General features: G+C 34.4%; 3 protein-coding genes across 3 annotated transcripts; all 3 read left to right on the top strand.

The window, feature by feature from the left end:
• The first annotated feature begins 4,584 nt into the window (after positions 1-4,584).
• LOC132179915 (pathogenesis-related leaf protein 4-like) lies at positions 4,585-5,268 on the top strand. Its single transcript, XM_059592717.1, has one exon. It carries the CDS (start codon positions 4,619-4,621, stop codon positions 5,108-5,110), a length of 492 nt encoding a protein of 163 aa, XP_059448700.1. The 5' UTR covers positions 4,585-4,618; the 3' UTR covers positions 5,111-5,268.
• Positions 5,269-9,721: 4,453 nt separating this feature from the next.
• LOC132179500 (basic form of pathogenesis-related protein 1-like) lies at positions 9,722-10,530 on the top strand. The gene has a single exon (XM_059592236.1). It carries the CDS (start codon positions 9,745-9,747, stop codon positions 10,261-10,263), a length of 519 nt encoding a protein of 172 aa, XP_059448219.1. The 5' UTR covers positions 9,722-9,744; the 3' UTR covers positions 10,264-10,530.
• A 2,777-nt stretch (positions 10,531-13,307) lies between these two features.
• On the top strand, positions 13,308-14,050 carry LOC132178793 (pathogenesis-related protein 1-like). The gene has a single exon (XM_059591347.1). It carries the CDS (start codon positions 13,364-13,366, stop codon positions 13,850-13,852), a length of 489 nt encoding a protein of 162 aa, XP_059447330.1. The 5' UTR covers positions 13,308-13,363; the 3' UTR covers positions 13,853-14,050.
• Positions 14,051-15,220: the final 1,170 nt, after the last annotated feature.

Genomic DNA, 15,220 nt, shown 5'->3' with positions numbered 1-15,220 from the left:
TTTTTTTTTTTTTTCCCAGCTTATAGCGTCCACTTAAGTGGACGCTATTTATTAATTATTAGGGTCGACTATTATGGACCCTAAAAGTTTTTTTTTTGCCGCTTAAATTTTTCCCGCCCCTCGGATAATTCCCGCGCGTGTATTAGGGTCGACTTATTAGCGTCCACTATAAAGTGGACGCTAATAGTCCAATTTTCGACCCATTATTAGCGTCCGCTATTTGGTGGACGCTAATACTGAACTATTAGGGGCGACTTTCAAAGTCGCTCCTAATAGTTGAGTATTAGGGGCGACTTTTTAGTCGCCCCTAATGAACAACTTTCTTGTAGTGAGCTTGTTCTACTAGTGCCTTGACAAAATGGATTGAGATTCCATGCAATTCTTTAGAAATGTCAGCTGACAATTTTTTCAATCTGAACAGTTCATTCAAATAAACGGCGTGGATTAAACCATGTAAGCATTAAAATTAAAAATAAAATAAAAAATGCTTAGGTTGGTGCGGCTACCCTTGGCCTTTGGACTAGTTGACCACCCGCTCTTCATTTGAGCAGGGGCATGATCTGAGCACCCGATGCCGTACAAGAATAAAGGGCTTTAGCAACGACACAAAGTCATCCTTGATATAACTACACGTGACCAGTCATTGTTGGTAGTATGGCAATCTCCATTGATATAATTCGGAACGAATAAGTACAATATAAGTGAAGTCTATGAGAAAAATATAGAAGAACCCTGAAATGCATAACCACACCACATACTTTTGTGGGATTTAACTAACATCAGATGGACATGACAGAAAGTTAGAAGTCATAATAGTATTGATATGATGGGCTAAAACTCCAGGCATCTTGGCATACACGGAAAATAAACAAGCACATCTATGAGAAAATTTCTTGCACATTGTTAGGTTTTATAGATTGTCCAATTCGTTGTTAAAAAATTTATTTTAAGTTTTGGAGATAAAGGGTAGCTCGTAGTTAAGTTCACGATTGGAGAATATGATGAAACTGTAGGAAGGAGACAAGTACAAAGTGGGGAGGACGGACAAAAAAAAGCGTATCATGATAGCCAAATACAAAGGCCATTCCAGAAAGTACTAGATTTCAAAAGAGTTTGGACAGCTGAGCAAACAGGCCCTCTAGAATTCATTGGTGTTTGGACGAACAAATTAAGGACATCATGTCCAAACAATTGGAGCTCCAGAAACATCTTGTTGGCAGTGATGTTCGAACAACACTACGAACAAGTGTGGAGATTAGGGTTATGAAACCCTAGTTGCGTTCGGACGGCACTTTTCGTGTTCGAATGCCACCGCCGCTGCAAGTCAAAAGTTTTCTATTAAAGGACTGCTTTCTCTCTAGAGTTCTTATCTCTCATAAGCATTAAATTCAAAGAAACTCTAAGGCTTCGTTTGGTTCACAGAATGGTTATTCAATTAGAAAATGAAAAAAGTTATTACTAGGAATAGATGAGAATAGAATGAAATAGTTATTCATATTCCTTAGTTTGGTAACAACACACATACTCTAATTGGAATTTGGATCAAAATTACTAAAAACCACACATTATTTATTTATTTATTTTTCAACTCAAATTGTAAAAAAATAAAAAAATAAAAACCTATAAAATGAAGAAGCGGCTGGGGGTTGTAGCACCACCCCCTGAGTGCCTCGTGATGGACCCACTTGGATATCATATGATGTTTTCCTCCAAGTAACAAAGCGAACCATTTTGGAAAACTTATCTACAATTACTATTATTGAATCTACTTCTCATTGGGTTCTTAGAAGACCCAATACGAAATACATGGACAAATCTTCCCACGTTGCTTCTGGTATCGATAAAGGCATTTACAAGCCTGTGTTTTGGGTTTGTAGCTTGGCTACCTTACAGATTGGGCATTGCCGACATAATTACCCAATTCCTTCGTCAATCGAGGTCAGTAATACCGATCTGCTACCAAGGTGATGGTCTTGTCTCTTCCAAGGTGTCCACTTAGACCCCACCAAGTAATTCCTGAATGACTTGTTCCTGTAAGGAACTCCTTGGGATGTAAATTTGATTCCCTCGGAATAAATACCCCTTCGGAATATACAACTTGGGAGTTGGGTGCCTCGTATTGCAACGTCTTTAGACTTCTCCAAAATCCTCATATGGCTCATATAACTCCTTTAGCCATTCAAATCTCGTTACTTCGGCCTACACAGCTCCAAATGCCATAACAGCTTTAATTAATCATAATGATGAAGAAAAAAAAAAAGTTTTTGTGCGACTCCAGTTTTTTTTTTTTTTTTAAGAAAAAAAACTAGAAACGATGCCAATGGACTCAATAACTGGAACTAAAACAGCCTTGTGATACGGGTTCTCGAAATTGGATTCTAAATCGCGACCACCAATATCTCAATACATCTCTAACTTTTGCGCCATTAGACGCTAAGTTAACTTAGCAACTTGCCTCTGCAAGTCTTCAATCGTCATGTCTCGTACATTGCGTTCATGATAGGAAACTTCTTCATTCGGAACCTATCTATGCCGACCACGACCACCATTATAATTTAGCCATGAAAACTGCAGAAAAAATTAACCCCAAGAAGATGTTAGACTCTGAAACCAACTAAGAATTGATTATTCAAAAGGAAATTTAGAAAGAGAGAATAACAAATGGAGAAAAGAAAAACCCTAATAACTCTAAATAAGCAAAGAAAGAAAAACTTTGAAAGACTGAAATTTAATTGATACTTCAAAACTTAATTAAAAAATAACAAAGACTAGATACCTTTATAGGTACCTCCAAATTTAACAAGAAAAGAGAAACCAATCATAATTGGAAAAGGAAAACCTAATCCTAATGTAAAAGAGAAAAGCTAATCCTAAGTATAGAAAAGAGAAAACCCAGTTCTTATTAACAATGAACACTAAAATACAAATGTATATTTATTTATTTATTTGACAAAATCAATACCAGTCTCATTAAACCAACACATCAAAAAGTTGGCACAAGATGCCCCAACTAGGTAAAATCTCTAATACAAGTAGGAAGCTCATCTAGTCACCACATATCCATAGTATGCGAGGTGGCTAATTTGGCAAGCCTGTAGGCAACCACATTATTTTTCCGCTTAACCTACACAAGTAATTCTAAGTGGCCTACTTGTATCATACTAAGAATGATGTGGCTATTAAAATCACCATTGGACTTGTGTTTGATCATTATTGAATTTTAATCAAATGGTGACTTAAATAGCCACATCATTCCTAGTAAGACACAAGTAGACCACCTAGAATTACTCAACCTACACATGTATAATTAAAATAACACTAATGTCGGTTTTCTTCTGCATCACGTTTTGAGACCTTGGACATTATGACGACACTAGTACAGTCAATTACAATAAATATATGAAAAATAAGAAAATCAATATAATGGAGGCATTTATTATATATATTAATGCATAATAAATACTTTAAATGTAAAGAAAGGCAATACATTAGGCTTATTATGAAAATCACAATAATACTAATGTGATTAATTGAAATACTAAAATGTAAATGATTGTAATGTAAAAGGCAGACATTACATTAGGCTTATTATGAAAATCACAATAATACTAATGTAATTAATTGAAATACCGAAATGTAAAGACAGGTATTTTTTTTTTTTTTGACATGTCTACACAAGGAAAGTGAGAGGGGGGATCCGAACTAATGATTTCCGCTTCATGAGGCGTGGTTCAGAGCCAATTGAGCTACCACTTTAGAACAATAAAGATAGGCATTGAAATGCAATATTGTAAAGAAATGAATACAACACAACATTTGTATATATAGTCATATATGTCTGTTATATCAATATAATAACGGGTATGGCAATAATGCTTATTATGAAACTTAAAAGAAAAGAAAAATAAAATAAAATCTAGAAACTTTCGCATCCCTACTCTGGCCTCCTAGCTTCTCATGCAAATAATAACCTAAAAAAAAAATAATAAAAAAAAAAAGCAGCGAAGAAGGTTCTAGAAGAAAAATTCTCAACGATGAAAACGGTTGCGTTAAGTTCATTTTCTTTAAAACCTTTTTTCAAAAATAGACACGTTAAAGTATATTCCCATTTTTTGAAGTGCGTAAATATATTCTTTTAATTAACTGTTGCTATTCGCTACACACGTACACTTGGACTTGAGACAAATCATCAATAGTTGACAATGAGCCATTTAAACCGTCTGCGTGATCTTTGTCCTTCTCAAAAATGTAATATATTAATTAGAGAAATTTTACCGTTCCTCGCGGTGTTTTTTTGATCCTAAAAGAAACCCCATATATATATATATATATATATATATATGTATATATATTTTTTAAAAAAATAATATCCACACAGAATCAAGAGAACACCCTAATTAACGACTCAATTCTATCCCTACATTAGCCGCTAAAATAGTCGAAGTACTAAGAATATAATGGACAATAATAGGGAAATCCCTTCATTCGGTCTTTCCTATTCCTATAACTACCCAAATCCACAGAAAGCCCTATAAATACCTAAATCATGACATATAGTACTCTCATCTTCACCCAAAACCACAACCGGCCTAATAACACGACCTGCCTGCCTGCCAAAATGGGGTTGACAAAGTTTTTGCTAGCCCTATGCATCATAGGCTTAACCTCAACTCATGTCTCCCCAGCTCCCCCAAAGGACCGAAAAGAGTACGTGGATGCACACAATGCAGTTCGTGCCGAGGTTGGTGTTCCGCCGCTCAAATGGAACCACACCCTCGCAATCTACGCTCAGAACTACACTGATTCGAGGATCGAAAAATGCGAGTTTGAGCATTCGGATTATAATTCCGTAAACTATGGAGAATGCATTGCAGAAGGTTGGGAGGAGTTGAAGCCTAAAGATGCGGTGGCGGCGTGGGCGAAGGAGAAGCCAAACTACGACTACAAATCCAACTCTTGTGTTAATGGTGAGTGCGGGCATTACACGCAGCTCGTTTGGCGCGACACAAAGGTTATTGGGTGTGCCCGGGCGAAGTGCCGCAGTAAGTGGATGTTCGTCAGTTGCAACTATTATCCCCCGGGAAATTGGGACGGCATGCGTCCGTACTAAATTAATATTTTTGCTTGTAATCATGCATGATTAATTACCTAGCTATGAGCTAGTACGATGTTGCTGAGTAGTAATATTCCATATGTGTCTTTTATGTATATGACATGCGTGTACAAACCTAAGGCCATCTAATCAGCAATTTATTTAATGCAATTTATTTCAATTGACCTCAAGGAATTGAATATTCATACTTTGAAATCGTTCTATGATTTTTTATTTTTTATTTTCCTGATGATAGTCTGAAATATATTTTCCTCAATGTATGTCACCCGACAATCATTTATCCGGCTACTGGTCTCCCATTCGGTTACGTGAACGGTTTTTAACAATTTTTCGATAATAGTTGTCGCAACTGGCATAATTGTTGATAATGTTACCAATGAATAAACCAATAGATACGTACAAGCTATCTATTTTCGTATCTTCACTCTTTTGAGTGTTATGAATTTATTACTCGAACGCATGTCAATGATATATGTTTTAAGTTAGCTGTTAATGTCATAATTAAGTTGAAGTGCTAAAAAATAATTTGGTGAAAATTGAGCAAAGCAAACTAATTTCTCCTTGTTAAAAGTAACAAATGAGTCATCTAGACTCAAGCACGTAACACAAAGTAGTAAATCCGAATTCGCCTCAATAAAACGACTATTAAGTTTTTGGAGTTGTATATCTATAATAGTATATATAATAAGGCTCCACACAATAATAATGTAATTTTTTTTTTACTTTGAGCTTTTCCTATTCACTACTGGCACATTCAAATCATTTGAAATAGAAAGTTGGTTACCAATTTGTAGTAAATACATATCATCGACCTCTACACCCTTTACTAATATATTTTTCTTTCTATATACTTTGGCAGAGTTCAGTCTAACCCTGTACCATTCTTATTTAATACATGTACTGATATTAGATTTCTACAAATACTAGGAAGATACAATACATCATATAAAACAATAATTGACCCATAGCTGTCCATGTATACTTTGTGCTCCCCAACTATGTTTTCCATGAAATATATACAAAATTCTAGCCTCTTGCTATTGCAATTGAATTTATCTATAAATAATTTGTCATTACTTCAGTGATTGTCATTGCAATTTTTTTTTGTCTCTTTCCGTCATTATTCCTTGGATGATCATTATTAGATTTCTACAAATACTAGGCAGATATAATACATCATATAAAACAATAATTGACCCATTGCTGCCCATGTATACTTTGTGCTCCCCAACTATGTTTTTCATGAAATCTATACAAAATTCTTAGCCCTCTTGATCTGTGTCTTCTCGCAATTGAATTTATCTACAAAGAATTTATCATTACTTCAGTAATTGTCATTGTAATTTCTTTTTGTCTCTTTCTGTCATTATTCATTGGAAGATCACTACAAAAAAAAAAAAAAAAAAAAAAATCACTATTTTTGGCTTTTTTTGGCGTCAATTATAAACACATGAAATTATATTATTATCGTCATTTATTTATTAAATGCTACTTATAAAAAAAAAAAAAAAAAATCAATGCATTTTTATAAATATACCACTTTAAAAACAAAAATTCTCGTCGTTTATTTATAATTCACCTTGAAATGTCCCTCTTTCTGTACCAAAAGCATGTTCCTTTAGCTGCCTTTCCATCTTTTGGCTTACCCTGCCATCATTTCTTGAAATGTTTGGGTTTGCCTTCAAATGTCGGTGCATGCGAAGTCGGGGCCATCATCAGATTCTAGTCGTCCATTCTCTCCTTCTCGATCATCCTCTGTTCTTCTAACATCAGTACCACTAGTAGATAGAGATACCATGGAAATTTCTTTGCAACTATGTGTCAAAGAAGTTGTCAAACTCTCCCATGATAAAGAAAGACTATTGCATATGGTCGTTACTTGCATTTTGTGTGCTATGAGTGTATATGCGGATGCAGTTATTTGTAATTATATCCGCAGTCCCATTCGCAAAATGCGGTTATGACTTTTTCATATTCACATCTGCGTCCGAATCACGTTTTTACTAACCACATCTGCATAGTTATTACAGTTACTAGATACAGTTATTATCCAGTATCCGCATTTTAGGTAATTGTCATATTTTAGTTTTTTGGACCTTCTTTTGGTATCCATTACAACATATGTTAAATGATTTTGAAAATAATTTGGGCTGGTAATTGTCCTATTTTAGTTTTGGACTTGTTTTAATTTTTTTTTTACCCCAAATGTTTTGAAATATATTAATTTCACATTACTTTTACCTTTGTTCTAACGTGAATGAGTGAATTGTGAAGAAAAAAACCTAACACAATGTAAACATAATATATACCTAATACAAAACGACATTGATTCGGTGAATTTATAAAATATAAGATATAAAAAAATATATAAAATATTATATAAAAAAGGTATGCGGATGCGATTAATAACCGCATCCACATACCTTAAAATCGCTATTCGCATTTGCATATGTGGATAGTGGCTTTTGCTAACCTTATTTACATCCGCATATGCGGATAGTAGATAATAGATATTTATAGATAGTGGATGTGGACAATTAATATCCACCGTACCCCTCATATACATGCACCCATCCGGCCATGCCGGACCTTGGACTATACTTTTTTTTTTTTTTTTCTAAAGCATTCATCATATCTTTTTGTTGTCTCATGTCCTTCAAAGAGAGGAATTATGTTGTCTTTCATGCTATTATACCCCGAAAATAAAAAATTTATTTATTATGTACCAAGACCACTATTCATATAGGTAAATATTTCCGATAAAATGTTCACCGTGTTTAAAATAATCATTTTCAGAATAAACAATATGTTTTAAAAGAAATAAAATATTTATATATTTAAAAATGAGTTACTCAAACATTCGAGCTAGGTTCACTCCCGAACGATCAAAGTTTCCTCCCAAACGTTTGAACTTTCCTCAAAACATTCGAGCCAGTCAACGAGACCCTAAGAGTTTAGCCACCTCAGTCCTATGAGTGTGTAAGAAGCCCTAAAAAAGCATCCTTACGCCTAAAAACCATTATTTCACACTATTCCTTCATACTATCTAGAGGGAGAAAAAGTTACTCTTGGGAGGCTAATTCATCCTCAAAGAGAAGGTAACTCCAAATCCCAATATCGTTTTTGGATAATGTTGTCTTTAAAACATGCATCATATGGGTCTTAAAACATCTAGGTATACCTTAAGAATTTATAATAAATCACGCTTGGGTAATACATAAATATTGTTTGCTGAATGTTTAACCTGATTTTTATTGCATATTTAACCTATTATACAAACCAGGATAAAATGTTTATGGTTTATTACTATCAAGTTGTTTAAATGAAAATGGGTTAGACATATTTTCAAAAATGATTGAACCTGCTCGTACTCTTCACACTATAATACTCTTCGGTTTGACCCCATCTGTTTTTATAGATTGCAATGCAATGCAACTACATATTTCACCAAGAGTTGCATTGTTTATCTTTTACAACCTCCATTGAAATTATCACCATCCATAGAAATAATTAACTAGGTGTGGGGATGACCACACTTGTTATGGTGTGATCATCCATTACATCATCACTAGCAAATCGTTTACTAAAGTTAATATAACCAACTGTAACGCCCTAGCCCGTTAGAGGTTTGTTGACTTGGTCTTTTAAAGGGGTGCGGATGAAGAGTCACAAGGTCTACCAGAGCGGTTAACTAAATGCAATAATAAATGCGCAAAGATGGACATAAGTCAAATTAATAAAATCATTTACTTAATGAAAAAACGTTTAATTGGTTTAAATAGCACCAAATGCTGTAACAGATTTTAATTAATCATGATGATAAAAAGGTTTTTGTGCCACTGCATGTTTTAAAAGAAGAAAAAAAAATAAAAGAAAAGAAAACTAAAACAATGCCAATAGACTCATTAATAACTTTTCCCATCCCCATTCCAGTCTTCTAGCTAGCTGCTCATGCATGCATGCATGCTCAAAACCTGAAAACAAAACTAAACAAAAAGAGGTGAGTAAAGAAAGCTTAATTAATAAGAAAAATTGTCAATCATGAAAACGGTTGAGTTAAGTTTATTTTCTTTCAAATCATTGTTCAGAAAAAGAAAATCCAGTTGAAGTATATCTACTTATAATTAACTGTCGGTATATGTTACACCTAAGATGAATTATAGATAGTACTTGACAATGGGCCAATTTTATTTTATTTTATTTTATTATTATTATTATTATTATTTCTCTTAAGTGATAGGATAAGGGTTAAATCGGAGAAAACAAATGAAATGGGGTGAGCTCCCAACGATAAAACTCAAACGAAAAAGATAATATAGAGATGAAAATGAAAACAAACAATTAATTAGACGAAGTAGATCGAGTAGTAATCTTAATTAATTCCAATCATTCCCGGAAATTAATGCAATATATCAACCTGGATGGAGGAAAACCAGTAAAATGAATCAATTTGTCCCTATATTATTAGCAACTAAATAGTCAAATTGAGAATATAATGGAGGAGAAAGCTAAGGAAATACCATTCACTAGCTCTTGCCTAAAAATAACCAAATGTACAGAAATTAACCCTATAAATAAATACCTAAATCATGCATATCTAGTAGTACTTTCCCATTTTCAGAAGCTCTGCCATGAAAATGGGGTTAATCACCAAGTTCATGCTTGCCCTATGCTTCATCGGCTTAACCCTAGCCTCCGTCTCCCTAGCCCGTGTCGCCCGACCCGGAAACAATGACCGGCAAGCTTTCCTCGACGGACACAATAAAGCTCGTGCCGAGGTTGGCCATGGCGTCCGTCCACTTATATGGAATGTTTCCCTTGCAGCCTATGCTCAAGCATATGCTAAAAAGAGGATCCCAGACTGCAAGATGGTGGAATCGGATCCGGATGGACCCTTGGGAGAATGTCTTGCTGAAGGTTATGATGAGTTGAGCGCAGCTGATGCAGTGAAGGCGTGGGTGGCTGAGAAGCCATACTATGACCATGCATCCAACAAATGTGTTGGTGGTGAGTGCGGCCACTACACCCAGATTGTTTGGCGTGACACCAAGTATCTTGGGTGTGCCAGGGCCAAGTGCAGAAATGGCTGGATGTTTGTCACTTGCAACTATTTTCCTTCAGGAAATTATTACGGCGAAAGCCCATACTAATTAATTATTAATTAAATGCATGGTTTTACTGATTAATTCGTAGCTTTTAAAGGCAGGGGGAAAAGCACATAAACAATAAATAAATAAAAGAGCTCTTTTGTTTTTTTGTTAGTAATGAAAGAGCTTTTACTCATATGTACAAGCATCGATCTTTGGCATGCATGTACAAATTTTTCACCTCTCAGGCCATCTTAATCTGGCATTTTTGTTTTCATTACTTTCTTTGTAATTGAAGACTCGTTGCTGCTTTTGTCTCCATACCTCATAAAATGAAATCACTAGTTCGAATCCACTTCATTCTTTTTTATCTCCTTGTACGCAAATGTCAAAAAAACAAAAAAAATTGTTGCTTCCTTTGCATGCGCAATCACATGTTCATATGCATTTTCTTTCTTATTACCATCATAATCATCATTTGCATATATAATTTATTTATTATAAATCGCTCCATGTCATACGGAAGTGAAATAAGAGGTTCTTGGAATATGCGGAAAAAAAAAAATCTAGTCTCTAAAGTTAAATTCTATTAAATATCAAGTTTGGCGCTAAAGTTAAATTCTATTAAATATCAAGTTAACGCCAATAAAATCGCGACATGTTTCATTCTTAATAAAAAAAATATAAAAATATATAACTAAACTAAAAGGGAGAGGTGGCTTGGGAGCCACCTCCAAAGGTGGCAGGGGGCGGCTCTTCGCCCCACCCAAAAGGTGGAGGTGGCCTTTGTGCTGAGAAGAATATGGAAAGTCACTAATTAATATAAACAAATAAAAAAATAAAATAAAAAACCTTAATTAGCAATTTTGCATAAAAAAACAAAATGAGAGAAGAATAATTTTTAAATAAAATAAAATATTAATAATTAAATATAAAAATGTGGTCTATAAATAATATATATTAATGGCTATTACATTATCGTGTTACATCATTAATATTCTCGTCTTCTTTCCCAAAGCCCTGGTTCCTTTTCACATTTTTCTCCTCGTTTAATGTCTCCAGGGTTTATGATCAATCTGTTTCCCATGATTGGTGCATATATATATATATATATATATATATGCGTGGTTTCTAGATGCACCTTAATTCCAAAGAGAAAAAAAGTAAATAAAATTAATAATTTGTTTCTTTTCTAACGCTAGAGTTGACCCACAAAGAAAACGACGAAGAAGAAACCTCGATCTCCATGGAAGACTCCAAGGTTAATTAATTACCGCCATTGATCATGAAGGTTTCTAAACAAGAACGATATTAATTTATTTATTTTTATTTCTATTCAATACAGGAAGGGAGAAATTAAAGGGATGACGATATTTACACGGCACACCAAAGTAATTGCCCTGGTTTTATTCTAATTTCAACTTTTCTAACACGGCACTTTAATTTGTTAGCTCTTTGGGACCTCAATGAAGACTCATCACTCATGAGAATAGTTCCAATAGGTTTGGCTCATTTTGTCCACAAAATTGGCTTCTTTTTCCAAGTTAATGGGCAAACAATGTTGTAGCGGTCCATCTAGGTTTAGAATTTTAAAATGTGCGATGAAAAGACGATTTTTTAAAAAGGAAATTAAATATTTAACAAAATCGTAATTTGACTTTTAAAATTATTATTTAGCTTTCTTTATATATATATATATATATATATATATATATATTTTAAAGACGTACTCGTGTGAATTGGCTGCATGTTGTGAGTTTTTATTATCTCTTGAATGGCATATACCTGTAAAATATGGATCTTGATCATAAGGATTAATGGGAAAATACTAATTAATGAAAGATGAGGCAAGATCAAATACGTTATCTCATGTCGTTGTAACTTAGTTAAGAGGGCAATTGACTGAACGATTCAAAGTTCTTCAATTTAATTTACAAATTAAAGCACTAGAGATGACTTGAATGCAACCTATCATCATGATCACATTTTTAAATATACACGCATACGTATATAGGATTGTATAAAAATCTAAGGTCAATGGTCAAGACCCACAATCTAATGAAATTTTATTACATAATGACGTATTTGACTTACCACTTGCATTATTCTCTGTTTTATCTTCTCAATTTTCTTCTTTTAATTGTAATTTGGTGCATGCTTATCCTTGTTAGGATATCCAGTCTTATATATATTTATGGTGGATTATTTATTCTTTTGGATGAATATATAATTAAGAACTTCCTGAAAAATTAACAATTAACAAAAACAAACAAACCCCAACTATTAACACATACAGCTACTACTTTCTTTTTTTTTTTTTTTTTTGACATGCCCACACAAGAGGGGGAGGCGGATTCGAACTAGTGACATCCGCTTCATAAGGCGTGGTCTCCAGCCGATTAAGCTACCCCTTGGGGACCATACAGCTCCTACTATTCTTACACTCAGACAAAACAAATTCCTCATAATTAAGTTGATCTATTACCAAAATAAAAAATAAAAAATTTAAGAAGAAAGTAGATTGCTAATTGAGTAACCCTATTTAGTTAGTTGAATCCAAACCCTATGTTTAAAGTATTTTACCAATAGTAACTATTCAAGTGTCACTAAATTAATAGTGACGTTATTTGTGAATTTTTTTTTTTTTGTACGGGTTACTATTTGTGAATTTTTTTTTTGTAGTGATTGCTATATGCCATGCAACTTGTTTACATAGCAGTGAAAATCAACCATTAAATTCGTATTTGTTAAAAAAAAATGGCTGATTTTTACAGTTAGGTCATCCCAGCAGTATAATATTAGTATAGCAATCTACTAAATATGACTACTTTTTAGCTAATGAATGAAGAAGCGAATCGAAGTAGTAACAAAATTGGAATGGTTTTTTATTTATTTATTTATTATTTACTCAATAAATTGATAATGGAGAGGAGTATATTAATCATGTATCCTTCCTCTCATGGCAATTAGGGTAGAGTTTAGTCCAAGGGGCGTTTTGGTCTCTCTAGTTCCTGCAACGTTTCCAAAATTCTAGTACAATTTCTTGCCAAGTCCATGGCAAAATTTTCCACAACAAATTCCTATAAAAACCTATCCTACATGCCTCATCTTCCTATCAATCAACTGAGTTGTTCTTAAGCAATATTGTAGGTTACAGAACAAGATGGATTTGCGCAAGACACCAGTAGCTCGTATCTGTCTCTTCACCTTAACCCTACTCCATCTCTCCCTTGCCCAAGACACCCAACAGGACTACCTCGATGGCCACAACACCGCCCGTACCGAGGTGGGACTTCCACCGCTGACATGGGATGACACGGTGGCTGCATATGCACAAGACTATGCTAATACACATATTGGCGATTGCAATCTTGTTCACTCTCAGGGTGGGCCTTATGGTGAAAACCTTGCAGGGAGCACTGGTGACCTGTCCGGCGCGGATGCGGTGAAGCTATGGGTGGACGAGAAGGCGAGCTATGACTACAACTCTAACACTTGCGCTGTTGGCGCCGTGTGCGGGCACTACACTCAAGTGGTGTGGCGAGACTCTGTTCGTTTAGGATGTGCTAAGGTTCGGTGCAACAATGGAGGTACATTCATTGGCTGCAACTATGATCCCCCAGGCAACGTTAACGGGCAGCGGCCTTACTAGAACCTACCCGTTCAACCACTTATCTAATAAGCGTGTTTAAATATAAATAACTGATCTATCTTTGGTTGGATGAAATTAAATTCATCTTCTTTGTGAGATGCCACATGTAAGGGAAGATTAGAAACATCCTTAAAGAAGAATGAATATTAATGCACACGAATGTAATTGCTATTGTCGTATATTTCGGTTCTATACATATCGAACCACGCTAGGATGAATTTCGATTACTACTAACTCATGCATTTAAATAAGTTCCAGTGAAAAAAAAAAAAAAAACATTAGTCCAAAGAGGCATATGTTTGGCCCATATGGTTCATTTTAGGCTCACAGTTGGCCACATTCCAACCCTAATAGCGGATGCTGGCCAAAAAGTTACCGATGTCAAAATTTCAATCAAAGTAACCGATGCTGGCCAAAAATTTGCCAACGTTCAAGTTCCGCCATAGTAGGCGATACCGGCCATAGTCACTGAAGTCCAAGTTTCGGATATAGTAGCTGTTACAATTCAGGCCATAGTAGCCATTCTTCAGCCACTAGATGTTCAAGATCAACGATCACTAACGATGGACCATTCATCTTGTAGTACATGTTAAGGATATAAATCATTTGTGATAAATGTTAATTTGTATTATCTAAATCAAGCAATTTAGATGATATTTGTTAACCCCAGTTTAAGGTATATATTTGTATTGAAATTATTAAAATCATATGTAATCAAATATCAATAAAAGATATAGTCTATAAGGCTTTAACGTGTTGTTGTATGTCATAGGCTGAATCACTTTAATCTCTATATCTTTCTCTCTTTCCTTTATTTCTCTAAGAAAGAGCATGTATACCAATCGAGTAATGATATAAGAAGGATTAGAGTCCTCACAAATGTGACGTGTCTTTTAAAATTACCATTGAATTTGAAATGATCATTATTGAATTTTTATCTATTGGTGATTTCAAATGTCACGTCACATTTAAAAAATTCGAGAACTCAATGAGAACTCTAATCGTCTTTGCATCATTACTCTACCAATCACTTGTTTGTCATATATATGATAGCGACGAGAGACTAAATAATGGCACCATGGGAAAAAGGCTTCTTTTAGGAGATGGAAAAGGCTCGTGTGACGTCCACCAGAGCTTTAATTCTAACGGGGGGCACAGATAATAATCTTTTTTTCACCTGGAAAATTGGGGAAAAGGGAATTGAGAGTGAAACACAAGGAAAGGAAATTGGAAAGAAATGTGAGGCCGAATGAGGAAAGAGAAAGAATCTTGACTTGTTTTAACCTTTTGTTTTTTGGAAAAACTTTAGAAAATCCCTTCAACTTTCACTCCTTTAGATATTACCTTCTAAAGTTTGAAAACTCTCAA

The sequence above is a fragment of the Corylus avellana genome, chromosome ca4 (assembly GCF_901000735.1).
Source record: "Corylus avellana chromosome ca4, CavTom2PMs-1.0".
Taxonomy (NCBI): domain Eukaryota; kingdom Viridiplantae; phylum Streptophyta; class Magnoliopsida; order Fagales; family Betulaceae; genus Corylus; species Corylus avellana.
Note: the sequence above shows the minus strand (reverse complement) of the source record. Positions and strands in the feature narration are given on the sequence as shown.

Bases quoted from the DNA above. Each gene is read 5' to 3' on its own strand.
- LOC132179915 (XM_059592717.1), top strand. From the start codon at position 4,619: ATGGGGTTGACAAAGTTTTTGCTAGCCCTATGCATCATAGGCTTAACC.
- LOC132179500 (XM_059592236.1), top strand. From the start codon at position 9,745: ATGAAAATGGGGTTAATCACCAAGTTCATGCTTGCCCTATGCTTCATC.
- LOC132178793 (XM_059591347.1), top strand. From the start codon at position 13,364: ATGGATTTGCGCAAGACACCAGTAGCTCGTATCTGTCTCTTCACCTTA.